General features: G+C 43.1%; 1 protein-coding gene across 2 annotated transcripts in view; it reads left to right on the top strand.

Annotated features, from left to right (window-relative positions):
* LOC121595272 (polypeptide N-acetylgalactosaminyltransferase 5) overlaps positions 1-17,541 on the top strand; it is a 44,650-nt gene that overhangs the window by 12,550 nt on the left and 14,559 nt on the right. For both annotated transcript variants that reach the window (XM_041919130.1, XM_041919129.1), the window contains exon 2: positions 13,148-13,403. In XM_041919130.1, the coding sequence (XP_041775064.1) occupies positions 13,148-13,403 (256 nt within the window). The remainder of the gene's footprint in view (positions 1-13,147; positions 13,404-17,541) is intronic.

Genomic DNA, 17,541 nt, shown 5'->3' with positions numbered 1-17,541 from the left:
TGGTGGAGAAGCGAATTACAGCACAAAAACGATATGAAATTCATTTGCTCCTCCTCCTCTCGGTGTCGCCTAAACGTCAACGGCATACAGCTCTATTCGGAGGAAGCCACACGGTATACCGTTCTGAAGTTGGAAAACGTAACCGGTAAATGCAAGTCAAGAGTTTCGTTCTCGGTTGTTGGAAATGAATGAGTTGTCAGTGCTCGACAGAACGGGTGAAGCCATTTCTGGAGACGAAGCGGTGGGCTGTGCAAAGCGTTTATTTTCTCTCATTTCAATTGCTGACAATTTTCCCCACACTTACCACTTCCGTAATCTTTCCACGGAGTGAAAGAAAGTGTCACAGCAAAAAAAAAGCGAATGGATTTCGTCGTTATTACTCACACATGCAACTTATTTCTTGAAGCTGACTGGCGCTTTTTACACAAAAAAGCAAAAAGGAAAAAAATGTGACAGTTTTAACGTAGATTTCGTTCGCGCGGTACTACTAAGTAATCAGCTTTGGGTAAACATTTGGTTTGAGTTAGTTGTTGAGGGGTTGAAATCGTTTATGTTAGCTATAATAAATATGGATTGAAAATGAAAAATGTGACATTGGCTTGGGAAACGTATACGAAGTACGGTGAGCTTTTTATACACATTTAAATGTCTATCCCCAGAATCCTGATTTATGACACGCCTCAAGTGTGTGCGTGTAACGGAATTATAACGTTGACGAATTAATCGGTACAAATCATTCATATTTATAGCACGAAGCAATCACGCATCACGTGTTCACACTGTTTATTCATGTACCCGGTGCCTCTTAACCTGTGGCGCAGCGATTGAATATTTGCGTTAGTTGAATTTATTTTATTTTCGCAATAAGATTGAAAGCAAACATAAAAATGTGTGCCACCAACATAAGCCTTTCCACCGCCGCTGCCTTCATCGTGGACGTCGTGGCGGCCATGCAACTTAATAATAATTTAATACGCTCACCATTCTAAGCGACAGCAGTGGTCCTGCGGCCGGTTCCACCAGGCGGCCCCACCACCACCACCCGTTTACACACACCCACTCCCGCGTTAAACATTTTATTTGCATTTTTCACCAGCTGCAGGCTGTGTGTGTGTGTGTTTAACGATTTTATTTCAATTTCGTCCTTCATTGATGAGCTGAGGTGGCCTCCTCAACTCCCCGCTGGTTAAAGCCTCCGCCCGAAAGGACGGCAGCGAGCTGTGTGTACTTGCGTGTGCGTTTGTGTTGGTACGCAAAACCATTCATCTTTTTAAATAAAATTTATCACCATAAACTTCTGGCATCGGCTGCGCTAGCACGGTACAGTGCGCGGAGTTTTTATTTGTTGCACGATTGTGACTTGCGACGATTTTCCGACTCCGTGGGGGAAAGGTCGGGACGGCGTGCTGCTGCTGGATAGATTGCTGTGCACGGTGGTGGAAGATTTATTTCGTTCGATTTTCATTTCATTCTCGCCTATAAAAGATGCTTTCCTCCACGGCCGCAGACCATCGCGGGAGTGAAATGTGGCGGTGGAAAAGTGAAAAGTGTTTTGTCAGTTTCTTGCGGCAGGTGTGTGTGTGTTTGTGTGTATGTAAGTGTGTCTTTTTTCATGCTTTGACTTTCGTGAACGATTCTCAATGTGAACGGCTGAATTGCAGGACGACCGGGGTGAGGTGCAAGATGGCGAGAAGCTCTTAGGCGTAAACGCGACAATCTTATTTTATCGTTCGTCAGCATTCGCAAAGTATGCGCCGCGAATGGCATTTGCGCTACCATTACAATAAACATTTATACAGTATCGCACAAGCATTAGGAATGGCTTGGGGCTGCTGATGGGTAAGCGGTAAGAATGAAAAAAAGGGAAAAGTCAGCTTTAGTAAAGTAGCGAGCAATTTATCGAGCATGAAAATGATGTTGAAGAAATAGTCGTATTAATTGAGGCAGCTCGAATTGTGATCGATGGCAAGTAACTTGCCTCACAAATCACAAATTTCATGGAATCGAATCTAATTGGAAACTGTAGCAAAAATAAAGCAAACATTGCTGTGCTGGTAGCAGGTTGGTCGAATCGTTCAATTATTAGGGGAACATGGGGACAAATAGTTACGTTGGGCGAAATGGCCACCTGCATTATTGGCAAATTAAAACGGTTGTAATATCTTCCAATGTTTGAAACACACCAAATACAGTGTTTAAAGCCCACCATGAACGTTTCACAACCTAAGATTTCAAAATATGTGAATAAACTAACAAATAAAATGTTTGCTCGAAACGATGTAATTTTCGCTGTCTTGAAAACAAGCTTTTGTAAGAATTTGACATACAATTAGAGCAAAAAAAAAAAGTGTTTTCAGGTACATGATATTTATCTACGATTTACGTGAAAAAAGTAATCATTTTAATCTAATGTAAAGTTTTAAAGTTAAAGTTTGTAAAATGTTTCACTTGGGGCAAAATGGTCTTCATGTTTTGACATAAGCAACATGATAAGGCCGTGGTACAAGCAAAGGTCGCTAATAAACAAAAGCAAACAAAAATAATTCTTCTTTTGTAGTTCTAGTGTAGTTTTCCTTAATGCTAGTATTTTGTTAACTTTTTGTGTTTTAAATAATAATTTATAATTGATCTTTTTTTTTATTTTCCCGAAACGTTATATGTTATATCGAGACTTTGAGCCGATTGGCTTCATTCGCCTCTTCAAATCAACAATTAAATCCTAATCTTAAAATCTTAAAACATTCTTCTTTGCCAGCCAATACCGAAAAGTAGAACGTGGAAATAAATATTGCTTGAAAAACGCTCCAAATGTTACATTATTTCTGTCCATTATGCTTAACAACGTTCCGGTGCTGCTTACTTTTTATTGCATTGGGCTGGTGTCATTCTTCCGAAATGAGCTTACCTAGCAAATCATAGCAATCTTTGTTTGTTTCTCGACGATAATGTGCTTTCGACGCACGACTGCAAAAGTTTTGTCCATCTCTCTACAGCACTACGTGAGAAAAGGTAGCCGGTGAATTCCGGCAAGGGGCCACTTTTCGGCGAAATGTGCCCCCATTCGGAGAACGGTGGAAAGGTACGGTGAAAATAAATTGACACCCATTCATGCAAAGTAACAAATGAACTTTTGAGCAGTGGAAAAGCACAAACAGCCAGACACTTCTCATGTTGGAGTACTCGGGTTTGTGTGCTTTTCGAACGGAATTGTTTCAGAATCTGCGGTTTCTGTTTAAAAAGTTTAAATAAACTCTAGTTCATAATAGAAGGACTCACGGGAACTTAGTTAAATGTAAGAAACCAGTAAAGAAATTAACCTTTTGAATCGAATGAAATGAATTTGTGAGACTGTCAAATCTTGTACTTTTAGAAACACTGAACGGATTTAGACTCTAGTCTCTGAATCTAGAGGTTTTATGCCTTTTAGTGTAGTTTTGTTCATAGTTGCATCCTATAAGTCACTTAAGTCAACCCCACAAGTGGTACAGGCAGGCCTTGACTGACAACGGTTGTTGAGCCAAAGAAGAAGCAGAAGAAGAAGAGAAGTTGCATTCTTAAAAAAAAATCTTAAGTGTTTGATATTTAGATTTTTGTTTCGAAAAAATAACATCACATTTCTGGACTATCGATTGGAAAAACTTTATGTTAATGCATAACTTTTTATTTTACGTGAAAAAATTGCATCGTTGAATCTGTGTAACATATGCAAAAAAAAAAAAATCAGAAACATACTTGACATCTTTTATCGAGCATAACATTTATTGGTACGTGAAACGCAGCTTTTGCCCGCTGCCACTAGGACCATGGAAGCATCAGAGCAGAAAAATTTAAATTGTAATGCAATCAAAGATTCATCTCAGTGCTATGGAAATTACGGAAAGCAGCAGCTGCTGTTGCATTTGCGTCAGTTTATTAGGTTATAAGCAGAGCGACAGAGGGGCGCGGTGGCGATAGCAGAAACTGGAGCAAAATCAAGACGCATAACCTTGGCCATCGGTTGACGATGTCTCTACGGCCGCCTCCTCAATGCATGTTGGAACCGTAGGTGGGAAACAGAAGCATTGTGTGCGCTCTGTGGCGCACGGGTGGCGCGGAACACTTAAAAGTATAATGCCAAGCCATATAATGCCACGGTTGAGTATGTGAGCGGGCCGACTTTCCAACCTTCTTGCTTAGCCATGAAAAGTTTTTCCTCTCTCACGGACTGTTTTTGTTTTTAATGGCGGGTTGTGATTTGCACTGGTAACACGTTTTGATGTGTTTGCTTGTGCTGCGAGCAAATCGTTTGCCGGAAGAGGAAGGGACCGGACGATGTGTGTATTGCATGATCATGATGGTATGCCTGTTTCGTGATTGTGTGATTGGGAGAATCGCGTAACAATTTTTCTTCATTCTGCCCCGCCACCACCGGGCTTGGTGGGGGGAAAATGTTTCACCAACGTCCCAAATGAGGGTAGTTATCACCTAACCTATACCCCGAAGTCACATGATGGAGCTTAAATTTACAATATTGTTCATTCCTGTACCAGAGTTCCCCGAGCCCCTGCCGGTCATGGTTATTTTATCTCAATATAAAAGACAACCAGGATGTGCTGCTACCACTGCTGCTGTGCTAGTGTGGCAGCCAGCATAATTTTGCTCCACCTTCTTTACCCCCCCATTGTTTTCTTTTTTGCATGCCCGCGCTACAAACCCAAAACAAAAACTCCGAAAGGCGAAAGGATAATTCCCTAATGAGTGATAAAAAGCTGTACTTTATACTTTGCTTTTACACTTTTCACAAAAACGTAAAACCCTACATTCAAAAAAAGAGAGAACGGGGAGAAATTCCTCGTACAAGTCGTAGTATGCCTTCTATGGGTGCCAAGCGAGCTGCGGACGTGAGGGCCGCCGGGGTAGCCGGGAAGTGGTGGTTGCCGATAGTAATGGGGGAAGTTTTGTGGGAATTAATGCTACCGCTGGGGATGATTCGGAAGCTGATGTGGTATGTGCCACACGGGTTCTAACCTTTGACTATAATGGTTTCAGCATTTTCGAGGTCGGCCAATGTGCTTTTTTTAAGCTTTTTGGGGTGGGACTTTGCTGAACAAAAAATGGTACTTTGGTGATATTTTCGTCTCTGAAAGGAGTGGCTGGAATGTGCAACAATATAGGAGTGTGTGCATCCATTTGGACTTCCCAGTACCGAAGGGATTATGCACGGGCATACTTGGAATGTTCAAGTTGTTTACCTCCTCTCACATGGTCGAGTTGCTTCATCGTCAGTGTATTATAATGACTGTTGGTTGAACCTTTAACTCCTTCCAAACGGGAAATAATATTGTTGTTAAACATTGAATAAAAAAAAATTGACAAGAAAAGAATCGAAATCCAACCAACCCATGCTCTCGCCTTAATTAAAATGCTCCAATAAAAGCGACGAAATGAAAACACATTTCATTCTTTCTTTGGAACGAACATTGTTCGGAACGGAATCAATGGAAATGCGCGGAATATTAACGAACGAAGTGAAAAGAACGCGGCACCATAATTGATGGAATTATAAACTTTCCCCCAGCGCGCGAGCGCAATATTTCCGACTAATTAATTGAAATATGAACGAATGATGCAAACCGGATAATGGGCTTCCGCCGCCGCCAATGGGTCCGGGCGCTGGTCGATATCGCGATTCATTGCACTCGAGCGCCGGCGAACCGGGTCCCGTGTACCGTGGGCCCTCCCGGAGAAGATTAATATGGCACATCCTGCCAACGTGCATTGTTGCTGCTGTTTACAATGACGGACAGCTTGCGGCTTTGCAGCGTACCGGAATGAAAGGATTCTAGGGGGATAAAAGGTCAACAATATGTCGATGGCGTGCTTCGTTTTCTCGCCACCCTTAGACCGTGGATGGAAAACAGTGACGTGGAAAGTGAGCCGATTGCCAAATATATCGAGTTTCTGGCTCCAGGACCGAAAGGTAATAATGATGATACTCGTTGTGCAGCTTCCGCAAACAATTGGTATTTTTCGCAGACTTTTCCGAACTCGTTCGAAAACTCGCGTATAGGCTAGCGCGGGAACGCGAGGCGAATGTTTGCAAAATTGAAGTACACAAAATTTCATCTCCAGTGAGGCATCATTCAATCCCGTTCAACGAATGCGGACGGCATGTGTACGGTTTAAACACAATTCGGATGCATCACCGAGAGCCAATGTGTAGAATTCAATCCTCCTCATCACCACACACACACATCAACGAGCAACGCGAGGTCTGTGCGTTCTGCTGAGCTTTGATGCAACTGTTTATCATTGTCAATTTTGTGGCTTGATGACATACGGATGGCGCTCTATGCCTGCGTGGCACTCGGCTCCAATTGCTCTTGCTCTCTGCCGCCGTGTGTATAGAGACCGTTTGAGAAGCCACAAAAAGAGAATAGGCAGATGCAAACGGGAATCTGGAGACTGGCACACTGTGTCTCTGGGAACTATATCCGCGGCTGTGTGCTGCCGGTGGTTGCAGTGTAGAAGAATGGGGCAGCATTTGAATCCAGTGTGCACAAAGCAGGGAAGGAAGGAAGCCCTTTTGTTTGAGTTAAACGTTTCACAAAATTGAACTATTGTGTTTGCGGGTTCGAATTCACTATGATGATAGACCAAGAGTAGTTGGGAGTGTGTTTGTGTGTGTGTGTGTGTGTGTGTGTTTGTGCGCGGGCCTTAGAGTGCAACGTTGCTAACTGATGCATTTTCTTCGAATGCATTTGAAATGCTGCGCTCGTACGACGGAGGGGGTGCGAGGAAGTGAATGCAGCTGTGCATTTCCTTGGCAAGATATTGAATCGGCAAGATGGTAGGACCATTTGTGGGTTTCACTTTTGCATGCATAATTTTTGCCATAAGTTAGAATGTTAAATGTTGGTTGGACCGGTGGTTTTTTGTTCGCTGGAGCAGGAAGTTTGAATGGTGGAGTTTTGATTTCAAAAAATGGATTTACTTGGTTTTACAAGTCAATTAGTCATGATATCATTTTTAATGAACTTCAACATTCACAATCTCACTGCGTGGTTTCAGCTGTCAGCAGTATTTGTAATAATTCATAGCACATGAAAATGCACTGAAACAGATTCGCAGTTTTTCATAACCTTTACAAAGATTCTATTTACTAGTTTATCTTCAATGTTCTTTGTGTGTAAATCGTTTTATTATTAAATCAATGTCAAAGCATTATACTATACACATATTTTTTTCTCTCCTTAAATTCACTACCAAAAGAATCTTTGGAGTTTAGATGAATCTGAATTGATTTTTTTAATTTACCTTTGACCCAATAAAACCCTACCACTGTTCATGTGTGTTAAATATTTTTCTCTGTGATGAATGGAAATTAAATAAAGTGAAGGAAATCTATGTGGTTTTGTGTGAACATGAAACCCGATTCAAATGCGAGATGATAGTACAAGCGCAGTAACGGCTGATGGTTATTGAATATCGGTTCGTCCCTGGAACAATTACTGCACCATGACCAGCTGTCGCATTTCAATCGATACTCGCATTAGTTCAATCCTGGCTGTCTCTGGTCTTGTAGGCATCGTACCCAGCCATTGTGCTGCATTCTGCAATTCGATACGCTACGAAGAGCGGAGTGTTACTGCAGCCCGGAGTAATCTTTATGAGCAATTAAAAACATCCAACAATAGAATGTTTAAACATGCCACAATTACCACTTTCAGACAGTCTTCATGTTATGGTGAAAATCTTCTCCAGATTGATAGACAAGACCATTTGCAGAAGATTTACATTTGCAATATTTACTAGCATTGTTCATCAATTTATATTAATTATGTAGCTGGACAAGAGAACGACATTAGTTCCTTAGAAATCCAATAAAATCATCATTTTAGAGCCTGGTTACCGGCTCCTTGTACTGCGTAACGAATGTGAACATTTTCAGGTCACCTGATGTGAATCACACAACTCGTCTTAACCTTCTTGCACTGTAAAATGCATAAGGAAAAGGATGGTAGAAGTGAACGCTCGGTAAACCTTCCTAACCGGGTCGGCTATGGCGTCGGCAAGCGCACAAGCGCACGGAGTAAACTAATTAATGAAGATTTACCAACCAATTGAGTTTGGTCGGAATTGTTACGGAATTGTCCTCTTTGCCATCCCTCGCTTTGGGATCGCCTCTTTTCCAATCCTTGTGTGGGATCTCTGATGGAGTGGCATTATCTCTCCTGCATTTTCGCTCTCTCCCGGTGAGTGTGCATCTTAATTAAGTAACGCAAGACGAGCATGTGTATTGGAAAAGGAAATAAAGCTGATCTACTTCACAAAATGTGACCCACGGCTAGCGTCGCTGTGCATGGCACAGAGTTAAACTTTCCGCTCTTGGGACGTGCTGGCTCGAAACTTTCGACTAGGCTACACATTTTCATGCCCTTTAGCAACACGCGTCTTGCGATCGGTGTGTTCTCTTCGTCGGACGGTGTCGTCTTTGGAGCTCGTGTCTCGCTAGATTGGATTTATTAAATCAGCACCGCTTGGTCTCCCGGTGCGGGTTGACAGGATACGTTAACGCCTTTTGCCTTCACAGAGGCATCTTATGGCTGGCTGTACAGGCTTATGGGCCCAGCCTTAGGACGTAAGCTTTGAAATGGCCTATCACTGTTTCCATCGTAATCCCTTCACACGCCATGCCGTCCGATGTTCCTGTATGTGTTGAATGAATAGGGAAACATTAGACAAGTAAGTGAAAGAACATTTGTTTTGAAGCGTACGATTTAGATAAGACATTGGATGTGTACAGGGAATCAAGCGGGAAATAAAAACACAGAAAAGGTTATCAAACAGGATGTTCTCCATGAAAAAACAAATGTTCTTCAAAACGTATGAGCCACAGATATAGGGAGTTTGAATGAAGGAGTCTTCAAGTAAAAAAATCAATATTTAATTTAAGTATTTTTATATTATATTATTAATATTAGTTGCGAACTCAATCAACAATTGTGTTAAAATCTCATTTAATGACAATTGGTGTCCGTTCGCTGTACCAATTGTTCGCTCTCTATAGCGAGAATGCAAGTGAGATGCTTCAGTAGAGTACCGCAAAATTAAATCACTTACATTTAATTAATTGACCTGCAGCTGAAGCAACGTGAAACGGTTGTCATTTTAGTGATTTTCAGAAATTTAATTTGTTCCCCCTTGCCCTTGCGCCCTTCCATACGCATCGGAACGGCTCGTGCTTTTTCCCCCGGTTTGGCCGGGGTGTAAAAGCACCCGGGCAGTGGGACGGGCACCCCTATCACACCGATTGAAAGCGGTAGCAGTCATTGACTTTAAATATTGACCCGATTTGTATCCACAAATCCTCGGTTTGTGTTATGTTCCCGGTCGTTTGCAAATGATGCGAACCCGGCTAGTAGCTAACAATGTGCACCGCCATGATTAAAGGGACAGGCTCGAGGCGATTAAACAAATTGCTCATTACGTCCGTTGAACATTTTTGGTGCAACGAAATCCCCGGATAGGCGGAATATAATGGTGCCATGGATTTGGCTTGTAGATTGCATTGCTGCTGCGCTTTCCCATTTGGGGGAATGCTTGTTTTGTACTTGCTTCGGAGTACACCGAGGGTGATTGCAGTGCAGTGCACACGCCGTACTACATGTGTATTCGATCAGCCTCAAACACCCCCTTTTCAAATAGAGCACGATGATTTAATTTTAGGCAATCGTTGAATGAGCTGACCCATCACTGGATGATAGGTGTTGTTATTTGTCAAGCTTTGTGTGCAAATTGTCTGCGTGTGTTGTGTGCACAACGAGATCCTTTAATTGGATTTTAATTATAATTTTAGAAATTTGGAACGGAAAATCGCTTGTATTTAGTTTTCTTTTGTATTCAGTATCTGCAACACTTTTGATTATTTGTTTCATTTATCTGCTGCAGGCACTTTATAGATTAAATGATATAAAAAAGAGTCTAAAAAGTTATGTATTTATAAATTACTTTTCACAATTTCTACACCCCTGCATACTGTCTTCTAACAATCCAAAGTATTTTATCGCTAACCCCGCATACCTTTGTGTAACTACAAAACAAGAAGGAAATTCTTCACCTTCACTCGTTTGGCAGGACGAGTGTGTGCTCATCGATCGAACCTCCTGTCTAGAATGCTCCATCTGCCGTGCAATTGCATGGAAATTCCTTCGCATCGGAATGTTTGATTTCGTGATCGCTGATTTATTTGCCGTAGGGCTACCACCACAACTGTCACGCATGCAAAGTACAGAAACAACCGGTAAGCTTTCTTTTACGGCTGCACCTGTCGATATTCCAGGATTGTGCAACGAGTGGATTGTGAATAAGTGCACGTGCTTCATGCGATACATTCGGTTCGGTCCTGCTGCTGGGAGAGATAGCGTACAAACAATACAGTACCTATAAGCCACAGAAAACGGGCTAGCAATGGTTCAAGATATCGTAACAAAGAAAATTAAATTTCCATGTGAATTTATTACACCGGTTTTGTACCATGGATCTTGGATGTTGTCTTTCGGATGCCTTCGTTAATCTTGCCGGCGAAGAACTTTGTATGCTGAACTTGTGCTTTCTGTATCGTTCGGTGAGGTTCTTCGGTGGCAGTTCTTCGATGCTATTGTAAACGGTAAGCTTTAGCTTTTGTTTTGAAAACAAAAAGTCATTTTGCTGTATTGTTGGATGCATACAGCGGTGTTATGCAGTTTTGTAAATTTTCGATTGCGATTTAGACGTGTTTTTATTCTTTCAGAGGGCACAAATTGCTTATCTTGTTAGTATAAAAAAAAACGAAATATTTGTGTTTAGTACAACAGCTATACAAATTACATACAGCTTATCAACTTACAGAATGGGTATAAATAGATAAAAAGAAAGAGGAATAAAACAAAAGTGTAAAAGTACAGCATAATAAGTTTGTATTGACTACAATAAGATTGTAGTGGTTCTTCTGCGGTTCAAATCAAATAAAACCGAAAACTAACTTCTTATTGATAACTCACTCGATTCGGTGTGGTCGTATGGTGGTAAGGAAGCATAAATACTCAAGAAGTAAACCTAATCCAATGCTCTGCGGTATGAATGGTTTAGCTATTCATTGCACTCTTCAACATATCGCCCTGCACCCAATACAAACTAACCTCAGCCAGAGGGTTGAGTGTTGCCTTCTTATCCTAACCGTGCGTAAAGTTTATAAATAATTTATTTATTCACTTACTTGGGACTCGTTTCGATTTGCTACCAGCGCTAGTGGGCAAGTGTGTGCGGTCAGCAAAGATGCAACCGTGCGGTATTATTGGCCAAGAAGAGCAGACACTGATCGGGACGGACATTCAACGACAGCGGGTCCGTACGGGCGGGAAACTTGAAACTCTGTTCTGTTACGTTGGCGTAAGATTATGCATCCCTCGATGCGTTTTATTTATCCCTTCTTCTCGAGCGTGTGGCGTTCTTTGCGGAGGGGCAAAGTTTCCCGACACCATGCAAAGCGCTGTGTAAAGTTGGTTTAGAATCTTCTATCCGGAGTATGGTAGCCCAACGATTGACGGTTGCTTAGAAAGGAAAGTGGCGAGTGAAAGTTTCGGTTTTATTTGTTTATTTGGGTGTTTATTTATTAAAAGTGGCAATAACACTATTGTGTGAGAGTTGTTGTTATTACGCGAAATATAATTCCAAGAATCTGGTCCCATTCTATGACACACATAGTTTAAACAAATGTGGAAAGTTATGGCAATTTGAGCACATCATACTATTAGGGGTTGTAGCACAAAACATAATATATGTGAACAATATCAGTTCATCAGTGGGCCGGTCTCGTAGTACAGTCGTCAACTCGTACGACTTAATAATAACATGTCCGTCATGGGTTCAAGCCCCAAATAGACGGTGCCCCGCCATACGTAGGACTGACTATCCTGCTATGGGGGGAATCAATTAGTCACTGAAAGCCCAACTCCACAAGAAAGTGGTACAGTGGCAGGCCTTGACCCACAACGGTTGTTGAGCCAAAAGAAGAAGAAGAAAATATCAGCTCAATTAAAATCTTAAAATTTCTCAGCTTTTTGGAAAAAATAATCAACGCTATTCAAATTAAAGACGTCTAAAAGTACATGCTAAATAATGTATTTTACATACTGCAACATATTTAAGAGAATTTTATTCCAATAAAAAGAACTCCTTTGAATACAATTACAGCTTTTTAGTTTATTCTGGAATTGTCGTAATGATGGTAAAGTAGGTGACAATAGCTCTCATTAAAATATTCTTAAATTTTGAAAACGAATCAATAATTCAATAACCAAAAACGTGATTGAAAATGCTAATTTATCTGTCTTCTCTTGCTTACAATTCAGATGATAAATGTTAACCACAATCAACGTGCCATACAACCACCGTTCAACACCCTAAGGTGTTTATTGGTGTATCTGTAGAACTGTAAAACGGTACCAAGTACCATCACACCCCGTCCACGCTCGCTAACTGCTTAATTACTTCATTAAATTTTGCTCCTAATTACCTCCAAACAGTTTCGCTTGATATGCAATCAAGCACGTGCAGAGAAGAGTACATGCGCTCAATTCGCAGGCCACACGACGCCTGACGCCGCATGGTATGGTAGACGCTGGGTGCAGTGTGTTCCATAATGTCGGATGCTGATGATAGCAAAATATGCTTCGATATGCTCTTGCACTCGCCGTTTTTCATTTGGTTTCAGTGTACCCCTCCGTACACTGTACGTTCGGTGTTGCTCTTCTTCATTTATATGGAATAGCTACTTAAGCAATGAAACTGTTTCTCCCACCTGTGGAATGTCGGAAAGGAAGCAACGCTGGTTAATGGTTTCTTATTGCAGTGTAAGGGCATTCATGCATAGAGGGAGGAAGAGCTTCCTAGTGCAGACACTTTTACAAGCTGAGACGATGATTGGCAAAGTAATAAAACGTTCCTTAATCGTCAATAACAGTCGTCTAACGATTGCTTTAAAGGTCAACCGAGCTTCTTTTTACATTCCCCAGTTGCATACTTCTCTTTCTCGATAGTTTAATCCAGGCACTATTGTAGTTAGAACTCACCAGAAAACATTCGCCTAATGTCCACTAATATCGTTCTAATGTTTTTCTATTTCCAGGTGCCAAATGCAGCCCGACAGTCGCAGCAACAACGCCGGGCGGCTGCCCCCGAGGACGACGATCCCATCGTGGACGCGGAGGAGATTGACACCAACTCGAACAACTTCGGCGACCCGGGCGGCTACGGTGGCGGCGGCGGCGGCGGGGGTCGCGATGCCGACAGTTCAATGCCTCGCACGTACCGGCCGCAGGAGCTGAAGAAGTGGCGGCAGGCACCAACGGTCGCCGAAAACTATGGTCGTCCCGGTGAAATGGGTAAGTGTCGTGGATCGTGGAGTTCGGCGGGATCACCGAGTATTAAAGGGATATCGTCTGGCTGGTGAGCGACTGATCCGGCTGATGTCAAGCAGACGCGAGAATAGAAGAGCAATGTGGTGTGACATTGGGGATTCGGCTTGTGTGTGTGTTTGTGATCAGTGCACATGGACGCGTCATGGTTTAAGGACGTTCCGAATGGCCAAGCTTAACTTTTTCGCCAAAACCCCCAGTGGACCGGATCATCAGTAAGAGTTTGGCCATGGGTTCGGTTTCGGGGATTTCGATTTTCCCTGGGTGCTCTCTGTATTGGCCATTCCGTCGGGGATGCATTCTTTATTGGAGTTACTAGTTTTCTTCAATTTGCTCCTCAAGCATGCTGTATGTTCTGGTGAGCGTTGTAGAGAAATAAATTGGTAAATAGCATAAAAGAGCTTAGCTGCGCCATTGTTTGTGGATGTCAGTTTTGTGTCCTTCTACTGTTCGCCCATTAGCACCACCCGTGTGTCCGGTAAAGCGTTCAAAGCGCCACACGAAAGTACACCTTTCCCCCAACGTTTGAGAACACATATCCCGGTGTGTGTGGTCCACTGGATGAGATTTTTCATCAGTTTGCCGGTCTCGGTGGCAAAGCCACGATGACACGTTTCGCTCGAACAATGTGTCAACCGCAACCGGCGAGAATGCTCTTGCGGTGGTACTCTTTCGTCGATCGGGCGAATATCGGGTGTGGCGTGGAAAAAAAGTTTCCCCATTAATTTCGTCTCTTAACGCGCTTCGGTGAGCTTTTGTTTTATTTTTCCGGCTTCTCTATGGGCTGCTACTGGTAAGTGTGTGCGTGTGTGTGTTTGTGTGAAATACTTGCCGGGAAATCACCATTGTTCAACGGTGTCGATGATGAGAGTTTTACTCCATCGCAAAAGCTGCTCAATATATGGACCCACAGCAGGCGACCAATAATGTTGTGGCTAATTTTTCAACGATCTTATTGTGTGGCACTGGTTCACAGTAATGACACTGGGATGTGTGTTTGTGTGGGTGCAGGAGAAAGGAGCCAAGGAAGAGGAATTACTTGGAGCGTGAAAAATATGCTTGTTCACTTTCGACGTTGTCATAGAAGTGTTTGTGGCTGATGCTAAATTGAAAATAAAACTGCTCAATTTATCTTTTTTTTTTGTTCCTTTCAATAAATGCATCAACAAGTATTGGTTGAAATATGATTGGTGTGAAAGTGTTTTCTGCAAGGAAGGGATGTGTAGATTGAAATATTTATAATGGAAAGACAGGTAAATTCAGCACACACTAGTGATGGAAAAGGTTGGCCTAAATCCTGTGTTGACTCCGATGCGACTCCGATAATTTCTGAATCGACTTCAACTCCTAGGTCCGCCCAGCATTATCCGGAGTCGTTCGGAGTTGTCCGGAGTTGTCCAGAGTTGTCTGGAGTTGTCCGGAGTTGTCCGGAGTTGTCGGAGTCGTTTGGAATCGTCGGAGTTGTCCTTAGTCGGCCGCAGACGGCCGTCGAAACTAAGGCCTGTATACGAAGTGCACGCGCAAAATGAGAGATAAAAAAACACAACGAAATGAAATGCCTGATCACAAGCATATTGCACCGGACGGCTCCTGTTGACTCCCAACGACTTCGATTCCGTCGACTCTGCCCAATTTCGGACGACTCCGGACTACAACAAACGATTCCGAACGACTCTGAGCTCTTCCGGGCGACTCAGGATGGGGTAAGTGGTTCAGATATTTCTGAAGTCAGAATTGGACTTACCATAGCAGGAGTCGGACAGGAGTCGTTGGTGCGCTCCCCAGAGCACATCACCAGTGCACACATTTGCCTTTTTACCCACAAAACAGTCGTTATTAAGAATGAAGAATTTAAATCATTCCTGAGGATTGGTTTTTCATGTTCGTTACACATACTGCCTCATTAGTACAGTAACTTTGTATATTTTACTCCACCATCCCGCATCTGTGAAACAGCAAAGGCTGCGTTTGTTTATGAGGGATACTGTTTATTTATTATCTTCCCAGAACAGCTTGCCGGAACCATTTTACAAGCTTATCTGTTGAATGACTGCAAAGTCCATGTAACAGGGCTTTCCCCTTTGCTCTCCCTTCGATTTATAAATCCTGCTAACCGAGAAATCCACTTCATAGCCGGCATCATCCCACACACCCACATTGAGGCGGTGGCGACCCCGGTTCATTGTGCGTGAAGTGATAAAGTGATCATAATTCCATGAAGGAAGTTATTCTTCGCTTTACCTTCGCCCCCCTGTGCCCTTTGTTTGTATGAGCATCTGCGTGTGTGTGTGTGTGTGTGTGTGTGTTCGTACAGCTCTTACAGGAGCGGTGGAAGGCTTCATCCATCGGAAAATTTGCTCAGATTATGAGGCTCAACGTGCTGAGCCGGAGCATTAAGTCGAGCTTTCCTTTCTGTTGCCTGCTCGATGGTTGTGCATTATCGTTATGAGAGAGGTAATGAGTGGTTCTTACACACGTGCGCGCTTAAAGTGAGCGAGCCCCACGTTGGCCTGAGCATGTATTCGTTTTGTGGGAAATTGTCTAAACTCTTGCCACTGCCACAGGAGCCTTGTTTTGTCATGTGGCGTGGTGTGAAGGAGGTGAAATTTTCCATCAAAATTTAGTTTGAGCTTGTTTTTCCCGGTGAGCTCAGACCAACTCGGCAACGTCAGCCAGTGCCTTGGGGCAATTTAAATTTGCTCCCCGTGCTAAACCGAACCATGGGAACGGATAATTGTGCAATGAAACGAGCATGTCTTTCGTTGAGAGACGCTGCTTATAACGTTGTGACATAGCGATCACCTTCTTTTGCCTCCCTTTTTCGACAGACAGTAATCTGCACCTAGAGGAGGATAGGACGAAAAAGAAGCTAACTTTCTCATGGAGTTCTTCTAAAGTCGCGCGAGACACGAGCGAATTTTATATCCTGCTAATGTGTGAGCGTAACCATCCATTCGCACACTGCTCACCCTTGTATCGGTATTGGTTTTTAGGGTTTGCCCTGTGTCTGCTGGTTGGTTCCGGGGCGGCAGCACATACACAAAAAAGTGCGGAGCAGATTGATTAAGAGCATAATTTATCGCTTACCTCCTGCGGGGCACGCAACCTTCACGCTTACTCATGCACAGATTCCAGACGGTGTGTAGGGAAGAGATAGAGAGAGATGGAGAGGCTACATGGCTTCCTGCATATGGTGCTCTTTGCTCTCTGTTTCTCTGTGTGGTTGCGGGTTGTTGTGGGAAGGGAGAAATTCTGAAGCAACAAATTTAGCCCCTTTCGACCAGACGGAACCAGTCAGGAGATGCCAGAAGCATTCTTTCTTTGGTGTCCTTTCGTTCATCACGACGAAATGGGTGGTGGGGAAATCGGAAAGGTGGTGGGTATGGTTGTTTTGCTAAACCCTTGCTGTGTGCTAAAATCAACATTTACCACAAAATCACCCGGGTCCCGGGTTCTGGTGCGCTTTTCTTCTAGCTCGCTGTATGCATTCTTTACCACCCACTGTGCCGTTTTCCTTCGTCCGAGAGTGGCACTGCTCACTGAGCAGTGCTCAGTGCCAACGACGGGAGGAATTAATCCTCCCTCCCCTTCGCCCTTCCCGTTCTACTCCCTTCCGTATTTCCCTCGCTGCGGTTACGGTGTTATTCGATCGTACCGAAATGTCATTAATCACTCTTTCACTCTTGTGTGAAGAGAACAAACGAGGGGGAGGTGGTGAGGATGGTGGTATCCGTTCTGTTGCTCCCCATGTCCCTTCTACTTCAATACGCTTTTTCTTCAAAACGTCTAAAGATTATGTAGAAACAGGAATGAAAAAAAACGATATTGAAAAGAAAATTCAACCGAAAAGAAAAAAGGATTTAGGGAGAGAGAGAGAAGGGAAACGAAAAGCTTCGGGGCGAACAGGAGTCACGAGGAGTTCTGTAGAAGTGTGCAGAAAGTGTTGCGTTGCTCTGCATATGCTTCACCACCTTTGTCCTGCACTCGAAAGAGGAAGAAAGAATCAGCCACACTCACACACACACAGCCTTAATTTAAATCAAGTTTAGCTTGAGCGTGTTCTCCTGTTCCCTCTTGCCGTCCTTGCACACGTTCATTTGCTCAC

Source organism: Anopheles merus, chromosome 3R, assembly GCF_017562075.2.
Source record: "Anopheles merus strain MAF chromosome 3R, AmerM5.1, whole genome shotgun sequence".
Taxonomy (NCBI): Eukaryota; Metazoa; Arthropoda; class Insecta; order Diptera; family Culicidae; genus Anopheles; species Anopheles merus.
The sequence above is the reverse complement of the archived record's forward strand: the minus strand, read 5'-3'. Positions and strand labels throughout refer to the sequence as shown.